This window comes from Syngnathoides biaculeatus, chromosome 10 (genome assembly GCF_019802595.1).
Source record: "Syngnathoides biaculeatus isolate LvHL_M chromosome 10, ASM1980259v1, whole genome shotgun sequence".
Lineage (NCBI taxonomy): Eukaryota > Metazoa > Chordata > Actinopteri > Syngnathiformes > Syngnathidae > Syngnathoides > Syngnathoides biaculeatus.
Genome location: NC_084649.1, coordinates 9,656,765 through 9,670,870, shown reverse-complemented (window position 1 = coordinate 9,670,870; position 14,106 = coordinate 9,656,765). Strand labels below are relative to the sequence as shown.

The window sequence follows — 14,106 nt, the reverse complement described above, 5'->3', positions numbered from 1 at the left end:
AAATGGTCTTGCCGTGTTTCTGCTCTAAATGTGTGCCTCTGCCTCCTCCATGCATAGACGCTGCACTGTGTGAACCCAGAGAATGAGAACGCTCCTGAGGTCACTGTGAAGAGTCTAAACTGTGACACAGTGACGCAAGTGAAGGAGAAGCTCTTAGATGCCGTGTACAAGGGCACACCCTACTCTCAGAGACCAAAGGCCTCCGATATGGATCTGGGTAAAAACAAGATAATAGGCCATATCAGATGCATTTATATACAACAATTGTCCATAATACACTCTGGTTTTCTTTTCAAAATTCACCTATTCACATTTTAGTCTTTTTTGCTATTCATTTTCTCTTGATCCAAAACACGAGTGAAGCTTTAAATGTTGAGGGGAATGTTTTGTTTATGTCTGTGTATCAGAATGGCGACAAGGAAGGATGGCTCGCATCATCCTGCAGGATGAAGACGTGACCACGAAGATTGACAATGACTGGAAGAGACTTAACACCCTGGCCCACTACCAGGTACGCGGGTCCTTTGACTCAACATCGATTCTTTTGAACCTCGTTGTTCCGTCCAATGTGGACCTCTCCTTCCTGCTTTGTATGATAAAGAAAAAAGTCATAGGGGCTAATCTGTTACCAGAAAACCTGTAACTCTGCGAATTGTATTTTAACATTGTAAAGTGTCTCACGTGCAATGGTTGAATACACATAAACAGTGTTTGCAGCGTTGTACACATAACATAACATCATAACATTAGAGTTGACTTAAATTGACCTTCATCATCATGAATCCAATAAACTAGGAGTTCACTTTTAAAGTTTCATTTCAGGTTCAATGGTTCTCCTCTTGTTTCATCTTTACCATTAATCTAATACAGTGTAGTGGTCCAAAAAATACACTTGAGGCATTAAGTCTCATGAGTGTATTTTGACACTTGTTGTTGTTTGAGTTTTGCACAAATTCTGGAATTACATGACTCAGGGGGTAATGAAACCTGACAGATTCCGTTCCCATACTTCAGTACTACTATTATTCTACTGGCAAACTCTGGAAAAAAACAAAACAATAATAATAATAGCTTGACTATAGGTGTTTTTTGTGTAATTAAAAAATTCAATGGGATATGTTTGCAGTGATCTGATAGAAGGGGATGTATTATTATTTTGTAAAATCTGTAATTTTCTTATAATAAAAACTTGACCCTACGTTTTTTTGTGTACTGCAAAGTTTTGCAGTGATCTGATAAATTTCGTTACAGGTGACAGATGGCTCAGTGATTGCCTTGGTACCCAAGCAGAACTCCGCTTACAACATCTCCAACTCCTCCACATTCACCAAATCTCTCAGCAGATACGGTACGAAAGAAGGTGTGTGTGTGTGTGTGTGTGTGTGTGTGTGTGTGTGTGTGTGAGTGTGTGTGTGTGTTTTGTGTGTCTGCAATTGAGTGCCATTTTCATCTTGTAAATGCAAAGTAACCAATCTTACAGTCTCTGCGAATTCACTCACACATTGTCAGTGAAATGGATTTAGTTTGTGGTTTTAATTTAATTGGACTTAAATTTCTCAAGCGTGCCTTAGCTAAGTGAATGTGTTCCATTTGCGTCAGTTTAAAAAGTGGTGCTTTTTTGACTCCAACCGTGATGCAGACCTCTGCTCTTCATTTGTAACTTTTCCTTTTCTCGCTAATGTAGCACCTGATGTCGAGAGTAGCTCTTGTTCGCGTGACAGACCCAAAAACATCTCCATCACATTTCTGTAGACCCGCTCCTGATTCTCGCCTGACATTTGAAACCTCTCATTCCTGTCCTATTTTGTCACTGAAATGACAAGGATTGACAATGAAAGCATTAATGTCACAAAAAAGAGGATCGCAGTCCAACAGATTTGTAGCGGAAGAGAGAGAGCAAGAGGGTGATGGACAAATATATTATAGGATGAAAGAGTGGCATGCAACTGGAGAGTTTTACTTCCGGGGAGATGTTATGTTTCTACAAATCTGAACAGTCTTTATTTGTGCTTGAAGTATCCTACTGTACTAATGTACTTAATCCAAACACCTATCAAATGCTGCTTTTACGCTGGCCCTCTTTTTCATGACTTTCTCCCTGCCAACTGTCCTGTGTTTAAGGTATCTGTGCGGGTTGGGGGAGAGGGGGTGAAATCTAGCTGCCATTTTGGTGCCTTTCAATGGCATTTCTGATTCGTAACAGACTTTTGTTTAAGGAGCCACATCTACAGTGTAAATACAATGCTCACTGTCTTCGGAAAGTAATTGTCGCCATCCCAGATGCCGTTACTTATGTCATTTTGCATCAAATTATCTAAATGTGTAAAGGCACAATGGCTGTGGACCTCCGACATGGCAATGCCCTGCGTTGCATTGGGTAAGTTGTGTCTGAAAGAGGCAGGAAAAGGAATACTGTCTACACGCTGGCTCTGCCATGGTCTCTGTTGTGCTGAGTATATGTACATTTTTACAGAAGCAAAAATATGCAACTGTGTGCTCTTCTTTTAGTTTGTTGGACTTTGGATTTATTTGTATTTTTGGGAACTTTACAATAGGAATTACTGCATTTTCAGAGTTCTCCAATCTTCTCAGAAACTAACATTACACTTCTAATTTTGTGTTAATTTTAATTTTTTTTTAAATTGATTTTCACTTTTCTCTTCAAAAGCGGGTAGCAACTTAATGACCATGGAAAATGTGGGTCCCAAATTCAGACCAAATGAGGACCTCTCTTGTTGAGCTCCACATTTGCGTTTTGGCCCTTTTGTCACAAATGACTCACCCATGCTTTGCTCCTTCCAGAGAGCATGCTGAGAACAGCCAGCAGTCCCGACAGTTTGCGCTCACGAACCCCAATGATCACGCCTGACTTGGAAAGCGGCACCAAACTCTGGCACTTGGTCAAGAACCACGACCACTCGGACCAGAGGGAGGGCGACCGAGGGAGCAAGATGGTCTCTGAGATCTACCTGACCCGGCTGCTGGCCACCAAGGTAAGAGGAGGGCACCTCTATTGACCTTTTTTTGTGTTGGTCTCTGAGCTCATTAACATTCTTCATAACCTTTCGTTAAAAAAAAAAGTCTTAATTAGTAGGCTGACCTTTGACTATTGAGTTGTTTGTTGGTGTTGCTGGACTCTCTCTTGGTGGCCTCGGGGCTTATAGGGCCAGGCCTTTACCCTGCAATCATTACGCTCCAAATTCCTCCATGGCCTCCACAATACACTTTCAGCATGCACACATACGCCATGCTGAGATGTTGATTTTTTTTTTTTTTTTTTCTTTAGCACACGGTTGCTGAGCAAAACAGCCAGAACTGTGTGTGTTTTCATGGAATTTTTTGTCAGTATTGGACAAGCTGGTTCCAAAATGTAGTACAAATGTCATTTTAAGTATTAGACTCTTAATGTGTGCATTCATATTTCTGGAACAACAATTATATCATCCAAATGTACCTTACACAAATATATAGGATTTGCTTATTAAAGTTCCATCCTTCCATCCATCCATTTTTCAATACCGCTTATCCTTATTTTACTTTCTGAGAGGCTTGGCGTATCCCATCGTACTGAAAGGCGACATTCTGTACACGCTGGACTGTTTGCCTGTCAAATGCAAGAGATCTCATTGTGTCCTGATTTGAAAGCTCAAGTGTCGTCAAACGGATGATTTTTGGTATATTATTAATGAAAAACCCACAGCCAATATGGTCCCGTGTGTGTTTTTCACCACAAAACATGATTTTGACATACAGCTTTTTGTAACTCCCGCCATGAAAATCCTCTCGAGGGATTTGTTTTCATCAGTTTTACCTCCGGGAAGGTAGCTCGTTGTTCCTTCATGTTAGCCAAAATGCCGGCTCATTGCATTGCTGGACATTGCTTGAACACTCGGGAGAATGGAATTACGCTTCATAAGTTTGAAAGAGACCCTGTTCGTTGTGAAAAATGGATTGCACGGGTGGAGAGGACAAGAGCTTCGTGGGTTCCAAATAACAGGTAGTTGTGTATACAGCTCAAAAAAAAAAATTGTTTGGGGCGGACCACAAAATCGGGCTATCTCGTAACGTAGCAAAAGATCCGCGTATGAAATGTGTTGATGTGCGCATACAGCTACTAAAAAAAATAATAGTGTGGGGCGGACCACGTAATCGGTCTCTCTCATAACGTAACAAAAGATCCACGTATGAAATTTGTCGATGTGCGCGTCACCCAGCCAACAATGTCTCAATAGTGTTCATCGAGTACTGCGGTGACTTTGAACATACCCCTAAAAGCAACATAGCTAGGCTCCACCTCCTCCTTATATGCCACCACGGGCGCCGAAACTCAGCCACACCAGCTAAGGCGCCGCGTTCGGCGGTTACAGCTTCTGTGAAGGCTGCGCATCGGGCTTTGGGACGGGGGCGGCTTTGAAGAACCCAGCCGAGAATGCGTTACTCAGTCGCGTGCGCGCATCAAGCGCCCCGGCTCGACTGTGACTAAAGCAGCACCGCTCGGCTCTGTCATAAGCCACACCGGCCGACTGCGATGAGCCGCGATGGCTCATCTCCGCCGCGGGAGTGGATCGGATATCATCTGAATATGGCTTGAAACAATAGTGTAATATCGCCCCGGTAACTTCATTCGGTTGTGTGATTTTTTCCTTTTCGAAAAGAACTTTGGTGTCAGAAGGGGCATCGGAGAAATGCGAATATCTCTGTTGTTCGGCTTCCGTAGTAGCAAGCACTGCGCGTTTTCAACAGCGGAAGTGACGCTGACGTCAAGGACAGATGACGCGACTAATATGGCGACCACTTGGATGTCGAGGGACACTCAATTGCGAAACTTTGTGCATGGATGATGCGCTTTCCGCTCACTTTTTTTTTTCCATATAGACATTGAAGTGAATACTGTTATATGTATTTTTCATTACAATATCTATTTTAAAATGTTTATAGGATGACACCTGGGCTTTAAGTTAAAGAACTAAACGTGTGGGTTGCATTGAAGAAAGCCACACATGTACACAGATGTCAACACGTTCCTGCTGCCTACCGACATTGTCGCATTAAGCAATCCTCAGTGGCTCGGCTCACCCCGGTACTTCGTCTCCCCTGATGTTTCCACTCATTAGGTCCCCGTTCCCATTGTTCAGGCACCACGTTGAACACCATCTGCGACGCCTCAATCAGGAAACCATTACGTAGGCAAGCCAGGGGAAGAAGATGAGGAAACGCTGCTGTTTGATTTTAGTTATGACATCCCCACAGCTTTGTGGCTTTAGGATGCTGATTGGAGGAAGTGTGATAGAGCACAACACTGTAGGTTGGTTTTAAAAAAATAAGGTGTGAAATTTTGAGAACGATATCACATCACTTCAACATCAGAGGTACTTTTGAGGATTGAAAAATTTCATGTGTGTGATATGATCAAAAAGAAAGGGGGGGGGGACATTGTGGAACAGCCTTGGGCTGAACTCTCATTGGGAGTCATCTGAATGACTAAAAAGCAGACTGAGCGCTAAGCACATCACAAAGTCAGGATAGTAAAAGGAACGTGCGCTCAAACACCTGCCAGTGACAGCCGTCGCCTGCAGCCACACAATTACCCGAGATGTGATCCCTAATTAACGATTGCAATTCTTTCCTTAATTTGAGTGTAACCATTACAGTTGGCCTTCCCCTTTCCAGGAGACCTTAAAGTGTCTCGTTTCTCTCAATCTACACCGAAAACTCCTGGAAATTAATTTTATTTCTCCACCAAGGAAGCCAATGCCACTGTTGTTCTCTTTTTTAGGGCACTCTCCAGAAGTTTGTGGACGACCTGTTTGAGACGATCTTCAGCACAGCCCACAGGGGCAGTGCCTTGCCACTCGCCATCAAGTACATGTTTGACTTCCTGGACGAGCAAGCCGACAAACACTCCATATCCGACTCAGACGTCCGGCACACTTGGAAGAGCAACTGGTGAGGGTCTTCGCTGGGGATGCTTTTCCGCACCTTGAAAGAGGAGACGCAAGCATCGATTATGCAAGACTTTTACATTGACAGCGCACTTCTATTTGTATCGATATTCCCTTGCCTGGTGTGTTTTGTAACTGTAATTGTCGCGATGATTATCGTCAGATATGCTCTGTTGAGCATTAGATATGCAATAACACTATTGTCATGTCAAATGTAACGCTATTGTTTTTCACTTCTATAGCTTTGGAAAAATCATTTAACATTTGTGACCAGAGAGTTTTAGATATTTGGTAGGGAGCGTTAGTTTTGACCTTAAAATTGACGCTTAATGCTCAAGCTGGGTGTTTTAAAGGTCTGAAAAAGGTCTCTGACACAATGATGGATTTTGTTAAAAAAAAAAAAAAAAGGAGTGTAAGGAATTTGTAGCTATGGTAAGCCTTGTACTGGTTGCCAGGCAACCAATCGCACACCAAATACAGTAGAGCAACCGATTGTCACTCACACAAAGGGACAAGAGTCTTGAAATAACCTTTTTTTGTGGATGTTGGAGGAAGTCGGAGTGACCAACGAAAACCCACACAACTACACAGGAAGTCAAACTTTGAACCCAGAACATCTTGACTGTGAGGAAGACACAAGAAGAATTTTTAGTTTGAAGTGGGCTCCTTACATTCTATTTTTTTCCCTGTTTTCTTTAATTTATACAATGCAGTACTATTTACAAACGTAACAGAAATAGTTTTGTTGGAGTGGAACAAAATAAAGGCACAATCAACAAAGGCATAATTTCAGTAATTATACAAAACCATTGAATTGAATACTTTTGTTTGCTTACAAAACAACAACAAAACATTCAAACAAAATTAAAATTAAGTTAAATTGTACACAGTCCCTCATCTTGACTTCCGTATGATTCGATGTAACCATTACGTTCTATGCACATACATAGAAAACTATAGTAATATAGTAGGAATAATGTAATAACATATATAGATCCTTATTTTTATAATACACGAATACAATTCCAATAGTATCTTCAATATCTTGGAAACGTGACGGTACCGTTGTATATTAAACATGATCAAAAAGCTCTCTCAATATATTTCTTCGTATATTGCCATGTAAGACTAAACCTGTATCAGAAAGTCCTTGTTGGTATATTAAGTGAACAAGAGGTCTTAAATGGGTTGCAGACACGTCACGTCATCATAGGTCCATTTTGGTAGCATTGTGACTTTTCCCTCTGTGTTCTTCCTCCATCCCGGCAGCCTCCCCCTGCGCTTCTGGGTCAACGTGATCAAGAACCCGCAGTTCGTGTTCGACATCCACAAGAACAGCATTACAGACGCCTGTTTGTCTGTGGTGGCCCAGACCTTCATGGACTCGTGTTCCACATCCGAGCATAAATTAGGGAAGGACTCGCCATCCAACAAGCTGCTTTACGCTAAAGATATCCCCAACTACAAGAACTGGGTCGAGAGGTTTGTCAAGCGCAGAGAGTGGGCCTCCCGGGGGCAACATTAGGACACGAAAGGACGCATTTGCTGATTGATTGTTTTCCCGCAGGTACTACTCTGATATCTCCAGGATGTCCGCCATCAGCGACCAGGACATGAGTGCCTACCTGGCCGAGCAGTCGCGACTGCACGCCAACCAGTTTAACAGCATGTCTGCCCTGCATGAGATCTACTCCTACATCATCAAGTACAATGAGGAGGTGAGTGCTCAAGTCGCCACACAACACGAGGTCACATGGGGTGAAATGAAACTGGAGCAAACGTTAAGCTACGGAATTCTCCACGGCATTCAGTACCGCATTCTCTTTTTCCGTCTCCTCTGGAACACACGGGTGCTATTAGTCTCGTAAAGTAAATGATAGCCATACTGCGGTGCTTCTTTAAGGTTTTTTTTCTCTGGAGACAAAAGGGAAGGCCTATTTGAAGGGCGGCACTTATACTGGTGCGTCTCAATCTATAACAATGTTGTCAAAATGTATTTTTTTCCTCAGTGATGCAATTCAAAGAGCGATACCCATATATTATGTACAGCGTTGGGGACGGAAAGTAATCTGTAAGTAAATCTGCAAGTAATTGATAGGGGGGGCCAGATCCACAAAGAGATTCCCAAAAAGATGAATTTGCAAATGCCGACCCATAATCACGTAACAATTAATAAGTCATGCCAGAACAAATAAAAGTGTATTTCTTTGCGCAAGCTTTGGAGTCCACAGCTGATTAAGTGAAGTTTAAAAAAAAAAAAGTGCTGTATTGTACTTGTATGTGGGCAAGAAGAAATCTACTTTGCAAGGATGTCTGGTGATGACAAAACAAAATGTGCATATTTATGGGTGAATGTGGTACATGTCCATTAATTTAACTTCATTTCTTCAAATCCCATAATGTGTTACTCTTCCCATTTTAAATGAATTGGAGCATTCTGGAACATTCCTCCCCTTTTAAACCATAAGAAATGACTATCCATGTTCATGCGCCAGTCACCTTCTTTCAAAGGTGTGGATATTTAAAGTCGAGAGGCCAGTAGCAGCTTTGTCAGCCTATGACGCTCTGATAAAGTTGTTACTACCCCTTAAAAAAAAAAAAAAGAAAGTCCAAGCGGTGAAAAGGAATTCTTGTTTGATTTTCCACCGACCGCCGTCCGACCTTGTCTCGACCCCCCCCCTCCCGTCTTCAGATCTTGTCGGCGTTGGAGCGGGACGAGCAGGCGAGGAGACAAAGACTGCGGAGCAAGCTGGAGCATGTCATCGACACAATGGCCCTGACGAGCTGAGGAGCATCCGGCGCGGGCGTCTGTCCGTCTCCCCTCCCTCGCACACAACAAACCAAGCGATCCCCACCCCCGACAATACAACCAACACAAACTGCAAAAGCATTCAAGCGGTATACTTTCAAACAGAGGAGGGGGTTCGGCAGAGATGGGCGGGTCTGTGTATGCCTACGTGTGTTCGTGTATGTGTGCGTGTCCGCAGGCCCAACGTGCGTGTGCGTGCGAGAGAGCAGACATTTTCACGCACACCATTCGTGGAGAAGGTCCCGGTGATGGCTTTTTGGGTTGTGTGGATGTGAGTTTGGAGCGAAGACACATAAAAAAAACTCCACGCGTCGCCTCTCGTGCACAGTGGAGACAACGGGGAGAAAGAAGCTTTGTGGCTCATGTGTCAGGCTTTTTTGTTTGTTTTTTTCTTGTTTGTTTTTTTGGTATAAATGTAATCAACTGCCCACTCTCTGATCTCTCGCCACTTGTATTACTGCTGAATTTGCACAATTTACAGAAACGCTACAAATGAAGACTATATAGATGTTATATATAAATACAGCTACGTTTTTGAAGAAAGATTAGGGAGAGAGCAATGTTTTTCCCCCTCTTTGGTTTTAACCATGAGACCAATCCAGAGAAATAAACCCAACAAAGAATTTGATAGTTGAAGTGCAAAGAAAAACTACAAATGGAGGAAAAAAAAAAATTGAAAAAAAAAAGTCGTACTGTGCCATGTTTCCTTTGAATGTTGTTTAGTGCAAAGACATTTTGTTAGATGGAATGTGCTACCATATGATTTTAAATATGAACATGCCTCGTGACTGAAAGGAAACATTTGAGACTGACAGAAGAAAAAACAACATAAGACAGCGAGCAGCCATGTGCTTGGTTCCGGGGTCACGCTGCTGTGTCCACTTGAAACAGTGCAAAGGTTTTTGGGTGAGAACAGCCTCACAGGATCGTTGCTGGACCCGATCCCGCTTTGTTCCACGACAGCCTGCCGCGCGTTCGGCGACGTAGTCGCTTAGATCCGACTAACCTGTCGTGTTGAACAAAGTGGGACGGTATCTTTCTTAGCCCGAAGCAACATGTTTTATTCATGTCCAAAATGTTGGTAGCTGGACACAAGATTTGCTGAGTTTATATCGTCTGAAGGAGGTCACCATCCTCATACCCGGCAGCTCTTCTTTGTCAAGCCGGCTGAATGTGGCTTTTAAGACAATTCTCCTTTCTTCTGCCTCTGACACTCAAGTTAGCTGATTTTTGAATTTCTGGTGAGAAATCTAGTTTTTTTTTTCGTTTTTGTTGTTGTTGTTTTTTTTTGTTTGTTTTTTGTTTTTGCTTGCCCAAAACAAAACTGAGGTCTATTCATGGTTTCATTTGTAAATTGTATACTTTCCCATGTGTTCATTTTGTAATCGGGTTGGTGTTGTTCTTCCCCCAACATGTAAATTGTACATTTGATGGTACGTTGAAGGTAAACAAACAAACAAACAAAAGACAACAACACAAAAACTCTCTTCAGTTGTCCTGAAGGTGGAAAGTACTTGATGGGACCTCAACGGGGCGTTCCAAATGATGAGCATCTGTGTCTTTGTGATGGAAATGTGACATTGCTGCTTTAAACTCTTGTATTTAGTTTTTTATATCCCATCTTTTAGGGCTGTTATTTAATGCTGATCATAAATGCTGTGGCTCGACAGCTTTTTTTTTTTTTTTTTTAGGTCAGCGCACATCGCTTAGTACAAAAGTCAACATACTACTTTGTTCAGATGAGCAAGAGGTGTCGGAACTTCAACTGGATAATTTTCTTTTTTGTTGTTGTTTTTTTTACATTTCTTTGCCACGCATAGAGTGGGAATCATGTAAAGATGTTTGATTGAGAACATGTCTATTTCCTGTCTGTATGCCTTCATGATATAAGTGCTGAATCCCGACGTGTTGGGGGGGCGTTACACGTGAATGCTGTGTATGGATCAGTTTCAGTGCGGCGCGCCGACGATCCCCCCCTGCAGAAGCACACGAGGCACAAAAGTGGTGATTTAATAAACATTCTGGACTCATTCTCTCTCAGGTTCACAGTCCACTTGTGTTTTTAATTCTTCTTTATGCTTCGTGTTGTTGATCAAGTGACGGAGGATGCTTTCAATGAAGCGTCAGCCACGTTTGCACTGTTTAGGCTGACGGCGGACTTGTTCTAAATGTGCTATAAAGTATGTCCGTGAAACACATCATGCTTTGTAAAACAGGCCGAAGAAAAAGTCTTATACTCACCTCTTTTGTTTCCTGTTCTTTAAAATAACAAAAAAATCTTCAAACTCGGCTGCATAGCAAACAGGATGACCAGATATCCAGTTGAGACCAAGTGGCAAAGAAATTTTAAAAACAATTTTAGTGTCTCAGACTTGAAAGCGACTGTCACGCAAGTTTGCAGTTAAACATTTTCATTGTGTAAATATTCTGTTGTTTCCTACTTTGCAGATGTACTACTTGTAAATAAACACGCATCAAGGAGAGATTAAACTTTTTTGCTAAATAAAAATGTTTGATTTTGTTTTTATTAAAATGTTAGAAAGAGGGACGGCATGGTGGATCAGCAGGTAAAGCGTTGGGCTCCCAGTTCTGAGGTGCCAGGTTCAATCCCAGACCCGCCTGTGTGGATTTTGCATGCTCTCGCCATGCCTGCGTGGGTTTCCTCCTCGCACTCCGGTTTCCTCCCACATTCCAAAAACACGCAACATTAATTAGACACTATAAAAATTACCCCTAGTTGTGATTGTGAGTGCGGCTGTTTGTCTCAATGTGCCCTGCGATTGGCTGGCAACCAGTTCAGGGTGTACCCCGCCTCCTGCCCCTTGACAGCTGGGATAGGCTCCAGCACTCCCCACAATCCTCGTGAGGATAAGCGGTGAAGAGAATGGATGGATGGGTTAAAAGAGGACTAAAGACACAGATTCAAGTTTCCTAAACCTTTAGTTCAGATTCTGTTCAAATTAACAGTTCCGTTCAATTTTGTATTTACAGCTTTTCTCATCATAGACCTTTTAAAAATTACCTTTTTAATCTATTTTTTTCACGAATGGAGCCTTTTAAACTTTTTTTCTAAATTCTTTTGAGTACTTTTTATTCATAAGTGGTTTGTTCTTTTTAGCCTTTTTCCCTTTTATGCAATTTTTGTTTTTCACAATAACATGGACCCTTCTTTTTTTTTTTTTTTGTTTACATCACTGTGATCTGTATTTTTTTAATTATTTTTTTGCTTGTTTTTGTTTTGTCAAAAACTGAGTGTAGTTCACATTCTTTGATTTTATGGCTTTTCCCACAGTCCTGTGTGTATGTGCGCTCGCAGGTGTGTGTCCTCGCGTCTGAACTAAACAGAAGTGACTGAGGTTAGGTTTGCTCCACTCTCTTTGTTTGTCAAACTCCTGATTCCAAAAATCAACGTGATGTTGTCCAGCAGCGTGAAAGACTTCATGAAAATGGCCTTCTTCTTGTGAGTTGTGCTCCATTGTTCCTCCCTCGCCACCATCTTGACATGTTTCCAGTGAAAAGATGCACATGCATGAACGGTTGACCCCCTTAAGTGGTCGCCTTCTTTGTGGGGGGGACAGGACATTTTTCCCCTTGGACACGAGAGTCACTGGAAATCAATGCAAAGTGTTTGTCGATGTCCCGTGATGCAACACTCCCCAACCTGATGGTAGGGCTCTACACTGGTCCTTCGTAAGGCGTTATATGGGTCATTGGATAAAGTGATGGCTGGCATGTGATGTTGTAGCGTTTCAAGGCAGTTGCGGATCGGCGTATCAGATTATGGTCACCGATGTGAAGTCTGTTTTTTTTCCTTTAGTGCACGCTTTATGATTGAACACAAGTACTGTCAGATAGGTTTTAATGTAACATTATATTCAGCTACATTCAAGAGCAAAATATGAGCAAGCTCTTAGTATGATTGGAGTACACCTCTTTAAACAGCAACTGCAAAAACCTAAACCATGATGTTAATCGCTCTTGGAGTGTTGATCAAAGCACATTCTTTGCAAATGTCCATTTTGGAGAGGTCTGTGGTTCCAATTTCGAGGCTTTCTTGTATATATTGTGTGTGTTTGACCCCCCCCCCACCCCCCATGCTTTCCGCTACTCTGCTTTCCTCCAAAGAATTTGCTCAACTCTAAATTATCCTCAGGCGTTACATTTCTAGAATGTTTCGGAAGTATTTTCATCCATAGCAACATAGCATCATATTTAAATGGTTCCCCCCACCAATGGCCATTTGTGCACCTTGTAACGAACGGTACAAGGTACCCGATAGTTCAAGGTGTGCGTTCATCTGACCCTGCTCCTCACTGTCAGAAAGAATCATGTTGCCACATGAACCTTAGCGCACATTAGCATCGTGCACATCCATTAATCTCATCTCCTTCAATGGCCGCTCACATGAAGACACCTTGTCGTCAGTCTGCGGCGTGATGGCTCCCCTCCTCCGTGTGGCTCTCCAAGCGTGACCGCCATCATTCATCATTCCTGTTAACACCAACGTGTCTGGTCCACCCACCCACCTTCTCAAACATAGGCTAGCGTGTATGCTATGTATGGCCTCACCTTACACGGGCACATGCAAGATTGGTGCGGGCTTGCTTTTAAAAAAGAAAAAAAAAGTTACAAGTGAAAGAAATCGACCATATTGCAATCAACATAAAACACCTTGTCTTTTCTTTTTCTTCTTGGCTTTCCTCACGTGTTAACCCGCTCCCAATGAGGCCACATAAGACACCAAATGTTATCGGCGGCACCATGTGTAACCAGCCGCGCTAATTCAATTAAAATTCCATCTGAGGAGGAATGCTGAAATTGCGCAGCAGTTGCGAGAGCGCTCGATGTCGTAATGATCCTGTCAAGAGGCAAATGATCTCACGGCGCCAACACTGTGATAAATTCCTTCGCCAAGCGCAAAATGCCGCCCGTCCCTCCCCCACTTCGCAGTGCATGCACAATGATGTTGCTCCCTAATCTTTTTGATGCTCATTAAAAGTGGGCACCGCTGCTGGCGGAATTCAATTTCAGCACACGAGACTTTTGGTGTCGAAAGGAGAGCATGGCAGAACCAAGACCACACTGCATGATGTTTATGTCTATGGGCCCTAAAGACACGGTGAAGGTGCACTCATCAGCCGTGACTGCTTGAAAGGAGTGCGACCGGCTGGATTAGTGTCAACCTGCTTCACTTGAATTTTTCGTGGCTTGTGTGTGGACGAGGGAGTTTATGAGAAGTAGTCCTTGTCTTCAAAGTGTCTACAAGTGAAGATATTTGCCACTTAACATTGGAAAGTGACTCCCAGGTTTATCTTTGCTCATCTGCAAGTCTGACTGACGTATGGGGTTGTTGGG

The 14,106-nt window shown here is 42.7% G+C and overlaps 1 protein-coding gene across 3 annotated transcripts in view; it reads left to right on the top strand.

Moving 5' to 3' along the window:
• LOC133507217 (plexin-A1-like) overlaps positions 1-11,229 on the top strand; it is a 215,625-nt gene extending 204,396 nt beyond the window's left edge. For all 3 annotated transcript variants that reach the window (XM_061832037.1, XM_061832035.1, XM_061832036.1), the window contains 8 exons: positions 58-217; positions 408-511; positions 1,252-1,348; positions 2,803-2,993; positions 5,777-5,946; positions 7,212-7,424; positions 7,510-7,660; positions 8,635-11,229. In XM_061832037.1, coding sequence (XP_061688021.1) covers positions 58-217; positions 408-511; positions 1,252-1,348; positions 2,803-2,993; positions 5,777-5,946; positions 7,212-7,424; positions 7,510-7,660; positions 8,635-8,730 — 1,182 coding nt within the window. In that variant the 3' untranslated portion in view covers positions 8,731-11,229. The remainder of the gene's footprint in view (positions 1-57; positions 218-407; positions 512-1,251; positions 1,349-2,802; positions 2,994-5,776; positions 5,947-7,211; positions 7,425-7,509; positions 7,661-8,634) is intronic.
• Positions 11,230-14,106: the final 2,877 nt, after the last annotated feature.